Source organism: Pangasianodon hypophthalmus, chromosome 15 (assembly GCF_027358585.1).
Source record: "Pangasianodon hypophthalmus isolate fPanHyp1 chromosome 15, fPanHyp1.pri, whole genome shotgun sequence".
In the NCBI taxonomy this organism is placed as follows: domain Eukaryota; kingdom Metazoa; phylum Chordata; class Actinopteri; order Siluriformes; family Pangasiidae; genus Pangasianodon; species Pangasianodon hypophthalmus.
This window is the reverse complement of record NC_069724.1, coordinates 10,178,480-10,186,214: the sequence shown is the minus strand read 5'-3', so window position 1 is coordinate 10,186,214 and position 7,735 is coordinate 10,178,480. Positions and strand designations below refer to the sequence as shown.

The 7,735-nt window shown below is 38.1% G+C and overlaps 1 protein-coding gene across 1 annotated transcript; it reads right to left on the bottom strand.

Annotated features, from left to right (window-relative positions):
* Positions 1–2,277: 2,277 nt before the first annotated feature.
* cbr1l (carbonyl reductase 1-like) lies at positions 2,278–5,795 on the bottom strand. The gene is made up of 4 exons (XM_026938411.3): positions 5,305–5,795; positions 5,007–5,187; positions 3,817–3,940; positions 2,278–2,695 (listed from the first exon to the last, which is right to left on the bottom strand). The coding sequence occupies exons 1-4, from the start codon at positions 5,591–5,593 to the stop codon at positions 2,456–2,458; spliced, it is 834 nt and encodes a 277-aa protein (XP_026794212.1). The 5' UTR covers positions 5,594–5,795; the 3' UTR covers positions 2,278–2,455.
* Between the last annotated feature and the right edge of the window lie 1,940 nt (positions 5,796–7,735).

Here is a 7,735-nt window from a genome sequence, read left to right as displayed (position 1 = left end):
GGCCTGGGGGGCAGTCACTGTACCAGTTCATCTTAAAGGTGTTCAGTGGGGTTGAGGTCAGGGTTCTGTACAGGCCACTCAAGTTCTACCACTCCAACTTTGGCAGACCATGTCTTCATGTGATAATGACAATGTGCACAGAGGCATTGTCATGCTGGAACAGGTTTGTGCCCCTTAGTTCCAGTAAAGGGAAACTGTAATGTTATAGCCTACAAAGACATTCTATACAACTGTCTGCTTCCAAATTTGTGGCACCAGTTTGGGGAAGAACCACATATGAGTGTGATGGTCAGGTTTCCACAAACTTTTGGCTATATAGTGTAGTTCCACTAGGTATGACACTGTGATGCTGCCCTCTAGTGCACATTTAATGTTGTGGAACATCCACAAAATAAGTTACTTCCTGTTATCACTTAAGGTATAGCAAATATAAACACTCCCTGACCAGCCTTGAAGTTAATAAGACAAAAATGATACAGACTAACCACAAAACTCTTTGTTCTGAAGACTCTCCCATGGAGGAAAACAAAGTTACAGATTTTTCACATTTTATTTCGCAAAGTGCTGCTCTTAAATGGGCTATTTAAGAACCTTTCAAAGAAGTTTACCTTCTCTAAAACAGATACCACACCATGCCATTTCCCCCTGCCACTTGTATGCTGTAATCAGAATAAAAAATAACATAAAATGTATTGTTTGTGTTTCTACTACCACTGGAACATGCTATCAAGAGTGGAGATTGGACTCATCCAAGTGTTGAAGAACAGAACTGCAGTTTGTTGAGGAATGCGTGGTACAATGCTAAAACAAAGTAATTTTTAACTGTAATAAAAACACTTAAAATTATGGTATATATGTGTACTGTACATGTTACCTTTAATTAGAGAAGGTCCTGTTCCCTTTTATCAGCCGAAATCTGAAGGTTTTCACTGTTTTGTGTATGAATGAATGAAAATATGTAATAAATCTGATGAGGCAGTGGGCCATTCTGGCTATTTCATCTGTTCAAATCCTCACTTGAATAAAATTATTATAAATATCAACCTAAGATTCATCTGACAAATTATTATAATGGTTCTCCTGATAGATTTAGAAGAAGTCTTAGCTAAAATGATTGGTATGATTTGAAGTTTTCTTCTGAAAGAATATTTTGTACTAATTTCATTGGTAAGATATTTCCTGAGATTTAAAATCGTGAGCACTCACAGCCTATAGGAAATATTATTTTTTAATCGATAGACCTGTGATAGCTTTTTTGTTGTGTTGTGTTTATGCTAAGTCTATAGGTTATAGACTATAGGCAAAGTTCCTGAAATGTCTGTTTTTTTGTGTCTGCTGTAGCTGTGGCAACACATTTGTGCGTGTGTGTTAGAGTAAACACCTGGCATTTGTGATGACAGTGCTATGTGTTGTGATCCGAAGTGAATTAGGCCACAAGTAGTCTTACCGAACTGGCAAAAGAACAAGCCTCTTGAGTTATATCTTTTCATCTCATTGACCACTTTCTGCAATAATTCAAATTCTTTTGAGTGACTGCTGGCATTTGAGTTTTCTTCTCAAACCCCTGCCTACCCTGTTTTACCCAGGACCCACCTGCTGTTCAATTTCTGGCCTTGCCACTGTTTCTGGCCTTGCCACTGTTTTTAAGCGATAACTCATAGCAGTGTATCCTAATTTCAAAATATGTAAAGATTGGCAGGCCTAAATATTATGTGACGGATAGTCCCTGTGATCTGTGAATGAGTACATTAATATAAACTTGGGATTTGCTGTGACAACATTGTCAGAGCTGCTGTTATACCAAATTAACACCTTCTAACCAAGCTGATTTGGAAATTCAACAGAGCTGTGGTATAAAATATTACAAAATATTATAGTCACCCAGTCAGTTTTTTCTTGTTTATAATATAATACATACATGTGCCAGAAGATGCTTGGCCTTTCTGGCAACAGCAGATTTGTGGCAAATTTTGCAGTCACACCTTAAAACCACAGTGTAACAATTGTCTGTTATCAGTTTATTATTACTTTTATGGAACTGCTTTATGAAGAGATAAAAAATACATGATCTCTGAATTCCTGCAAGTCATCATCTGACTCGTTTAGCCTGTTCTTGGGCAGGTAGTAGCCTACAAAAACATTAGTTACTAGTTGTTATTTGCTCTTGTCAGATTCTAATCTGAATTATCACCATGTGGGATGACTCAGCGTTTAGAAGCATGAAGTGATGTGTCACATAGAAAGAACATGAAAATAGACCCCAATAAGGCACACAACTAACATTACATCTACCCATTTTATTATTAAACATAGACTTGTAGAAAAAAATATTGCATGGTATAACCGATATTATTATGTCATGCAAGATTAATAAAAATGAAGTTGCTTTATCCAGTAGAAATTAGTCCTTAGTTGTAATGCATTTTGTTCTGTTTACTATTTCTCTATTTTCCCTCTACCATTCCTGCACCTCTTTGTCCCAAACCAACTGTCCATGTGGCTCCTTGGCTTCAGCTGGCAACAATGCCAGGTACACTGGAGTTTCTGCTCCTTCCTCTGGGCTCTTGGAGGCATTTGGACCAGCCATGTCTGTTCTAACCCAGCCTGGGCAACAGGCATTGAGGAGGATGCCATCTCTAGGTCTGGTTTCATTAAGAACCCGTGCCTGGATCCTTGACAGAACAGTCACACCGATCTAAAAGAATCACAACAAATAGTCACTTTTCACCCTGTTCTGCTGCATGAACCATTTCAGACATATATTGAAGGCCCTCCAGCTTCCCATAACTTTGTTTTGAATGATCATGGTATTTTGGACAAAAACATCAAGCACAGACTTAGATTCAGTAGTGCATAAACTAATGAGATAGGTCACTATGGGCATTTTCACACCTATTAGTCCATTTGTTAAGTCTGAATCAGAGTAAAACTGATATTTTTGGTTCATATGCACATCACACATAATTAAACAAACCAAAATGCAAAATACATTGTCTGATGGGTGTATGGGGCTGTAAACATAGTTGTAAAACTCTGTGCTTTGGTTCAGTTTGCACCTCCCAGCTCAGTTAGGAAGCTCACATCTACAAATAATGCTGCCTGCAACCCAAAATACACAGCATGTTTGTTCTCCTCCTGCAGTTGGGTCAATTCAGTGTCGAAGGGAAAACACATCAGGGCTCTATTCAGACGGACTAAACGCTATTCAGATGGACTAAACGTGACAAGGAGGAGGGAAAGGCCAGGATGCATGCCTGGCATTGAATTGTCTAATCAATGGGAGAGAGTAATAAAAGAGTGGCTGGAGACACCTGAGGGAGACAGCGAGACGCACGTGACTTTTATGTTTGTGCTACGTTTGTGGCTTAGGTTATGTTATGTTTATTATTAAAACGTTATGTTTGAGTTCACTCGGTTCTCGCCTCCTCCTTGGCTGTTTGTGAAGTTTGTTAAAATCTGAAAGCATGCTAAAGGACTACTGTACACTAAAATAAGCAATATTTGTCCATAAACAAGTCCATTATAGAGGGACTGTCATCTTGGAATCACCCACCTACCACAGAAAACATGACTTTGCAGACAACGTAAACCATTATATTATTTAAGGCAATATTCACTCTAAGGTGAATAATTAATGATTAGATGATTAGAGAACATTAGATGGCTAAATGTCATTACCTTGTGCAGGTTTGGCAAAAAATTATTATATTATACCAGCTTTTTCTACACAATCATTAGGATTTCTTTCTTTATTTCATTTATTATAGTTAGATGCTAGTATCAAGTGGTCCACATTATCAAAAAAATGAACAGTACCTTGGTGGTACCATAAGCTGTGTTTGGCCAGCCCTGAGCCTCGTGAGTTCCACTCTGTGCAGCAGTAACAAACTCCCCCATCAGTGTGCAGAGCTCCTCCTCAGACATGTCTGTTCTTCTCAACCTTGACACAAACAGCATATCATCAAAATTTTTTTAAAATGAAAGGCATACTATGCAGTCATTGGCAGACACAAAAACATATGAAAACTATGTTTCTGTATATAAAAAGGACCATAATCATGAAAATGGCATAATATTCCATATTTTTAAAACTCATTTCCAATGTACCCTGCAGTGGATCTGATGCTCCCTCAAAAGTGGGGAGGTCCTGAGCTAGTGGGTAAGCAGCCCCTGGGGGTTCAGTCTTGTGATGGGCCAGCAAAACACCACCCCACCCCAAATTTTTGTGGCTCATCTCTATATTTCTTATATATATATATATATATATATATATATATATATATATATATATATATATATATTTATACAGTGGGGTCCAAAAGTCTGAGACCACTAAAGAACATGCTTCTATTTTGCAAGCTTTACAAATTTAATACAAAATGTTTAATTAAAAATGATATCATCAGCAATAACCTGTGAAAAGTATCATTTTATAGAATATTTACATGAATTTGAAAATTTCTTTGTATTTGGTATGGCCCCATTTGCTTTAATGACAGTTTGCACTCCAGCTGGCATGGACTCCATAAGTTTGTATAAAACCTGATGATTCATGTTAGAGCAAAACCATTGGCGTGTCACCTGAACAAGCGGAAGGGATAGAGCTCAAGGAATTTCTGGAGTACAAAGGAGTTACAAATGTCACAAATTTGCTTAAATTTAAACAGTGACCAACAAATCACACAGAATCTTGAATATTTAAGATTTTGAACATTTCCGTTTCTTTGCTTTAACTATTTCTTATTCAGAATCTTGAATATTTACGATTTTGAACATCTCTGTTTCTTTGCTTTAATTATTTAAATCCTTCTGTTTATTTCCAGTTATAAATGAAAATGAAAACAACAACAACAACAACAGAATTTCAATGTGGTCTCTGACTTCTGGACCCCACTGACACTGATAAATCATGCACAATATGACCAAGAATGAACTAATATGAACATGAAGAACAGACAGTGTTAAGACAGAGTTATTGATGAGTGTGTAGGTTTTAGGTTGTATACTTTGCCTGGAGTTCTGGGCTACATTTAGCCAGAGACCGCTTGCTGACGAAGCTGGACACATTGACCACACGGGCATTGGGTCTCAGCAGGGGGAACAGAGCCTGACACACCCACAGTGTTCCCCAGAAGTTGGTGCGCATGGTGACTTCAGCCTGTTCCCCGAACGGCTCAGTGGCATTCCCTACCAAACAGAGACAGGAAATAATGCATTTTCATTTTCTAGTCAATTACCGTCTACGTGCATTTTTGTACATTTTCAGAAGCACTTAATGTGCATTAACTAAGCGTGTAAATCAACCTTTGTAAGCGATTCCCGCGTTGTTGATGAGCACATCCAGGCCTCCGTACTTCTCCTTCAAAAACTTTCCCAGCGCCAGGCAGCTGCTTTGGTCGCAGATGTCGAGTCGATGGAAGACGACATTTTTGAAACCCTCGGTTTTCACCAGCTCTACTGCCTCCTTTCCCAGCGCTTCACTCCGAGCGGTGAGGAGAACATCTCCACTGTAGCCTGCTTTACAAAGTCCTTTCACAATAGCCAGTCCAATGCCTTTATTGGCTCCAGTGACAACAGCGACCTTTGAAGCCATATTTTGCTTCTGTGCAATAATTAATTACCCTATACAATGATAGAGTGAACCAGATGAATCAAATGAAGGAGCCAGGAGAATGAACCAAATGAAGGAGCCAGGAGAATGAACCAAATGAAGGAGCCAGGAGAATGAACCAAATGAAAGAGCCAGTAGTCACTAACATACAGTGTAATTTGAGCCAACCGTAAGTCGTCCAGGAATGAGTCGACTCTTTGAACCGGATCCTATTGTTAGAGAGCCGACTCACACACAGTGCCTCTGGAAAGTTTGACCCATTTACAATTTTCTTAATTTCTGCATAAATTTGACCTGAAATGTGATATAAGTCCTAAAACTAGATAGAGAAAACCTAATAAAACACATGACACAAAAACACTACAGTTTTTACATTTATTTATTGAGCAGAATTATCCAACATTAAGTATCTTCATCAAAAAAAATTAGGTGAACCTTTGCTTTCATTAACTGGTGTGACCCCATTGAGCAACAGTAACTTCAGCCAAAAGGTTGGTGGGCTTCCTTGCATGAACTGCTCTTTTTAGGTCCTTCCACAGCATTTCTATTGAGTTAATGTCTGGACTTTGACTTCTCTTTTAACCATTTCTTTGTAGACTTACTTGTGTGCTTAGGGTTATTATCTTGCTGCATGACCCACTTGCAGTTAAGCTTCAGTTCACGGACAAATACCCTGACATTCTCCTGTAGAATTTACTGGTACAGTCCAGAATTCATAAGTCCAACAATAATGGCAAGCTGTCCTGGACCCGAGGAAGCAAAGCAGCCCCAAACCATGATACTGCCATCTCCATGCTTCTTGGTGGGGATGAAGTTCTTATGTTGGAATGCAGTGTTTGGTTTTCATGCTTTTCATTTAAACCAAAAGGTTCTATTTCGAATTCATCTGTCCACAGAACGTTCTTACAATAGCAAACTTCAGATGGACTGTAGTATTTTTTTAGGAGAGTAGTGGCTTCCTCCTTGCTATCCTGCCATGCGCACTGTTCTTGTTCAGTGTTTGCCTGATGGTGGACTCATGAACATTGACATTACTCAATGCATGAGTGGCCTTTAGATGTTACCCTAGGGTTCTTTGTGACTTCCTGTGATATTATTCACCGTGCACATGGAGTGATCTATGCTCGTTGACCACTATTCGGGAGAGTAACTGTGGTACTGAATTTCCTCCATTTGTATATCATCTGCCTCTCAGTGGATTGGTGGAGGCCAAACTCTTTAGAAATAGTTTTGTAACCTTTTCCAGCCTGGTGAGCATTAATAACTCTCCTTTGAATCTCCTTTGATTGAGGTATTGGACACTTCCATAAACCTGTGTGGTGAAGACCAGACAAAGATATTTAATATTGGATAATTCTGCTCAAAAACTATAATGTTTTTGTGTCATTTGTTTAATTGGGTTCTCCTTATCTAGTTTTAGGACTTAGATGAAGATCTGATCACATTTTCGGTCACATTTATGCAGAAATACAGAACATTGTAAAGGGTTCACAAACTTTCTAGTGGCACTATAGCCTTTTCAAATAATGTGTTTCTAAAGCAGATTTTATACTGTGCAATTACAGCGGTTTTCAAGTATACTTGTTACACAATACAGCTGGCTTTACACTGTACGTTTTTCAGCCAGATTTTGCTCTCATAGGCAAAAATCACATCATAAAATAACTTTTTTGTTCCTGAGTTGAGATCAGTGGTCTTGAACACGTAATGTGACATTTGATTCGACCAAAGGCAGCTGACAACAAAGTTCAGTGTGACAGTGTTAGATTTTTTAAAATTAAATCTAAATTACTGGGATCATCTCATATAGTGTGACAAGTAATAATCTTGAAATTTCACAGTCTAAAACTTCCATTAATTCCATTAAAATCTTGACCAAGTTCCATAACAGACTGTGTTCTCCATGTCACATTATATGATGAAGATCCTCTAAAGATAGACCTTTGATTAAATAAAATTACTACATTCTGCTTACATCATCAATCAGTGTGATTTTCTGCTTGTGCAGAAAATGACTTTACAGAAACACCAATCTCAACTCACAACCAAAAAAATTGCTATTTTACAATGTGTGATATTATAATTTTTTTTTTAAATAATGCACAGGCACAATAACATTAGTAG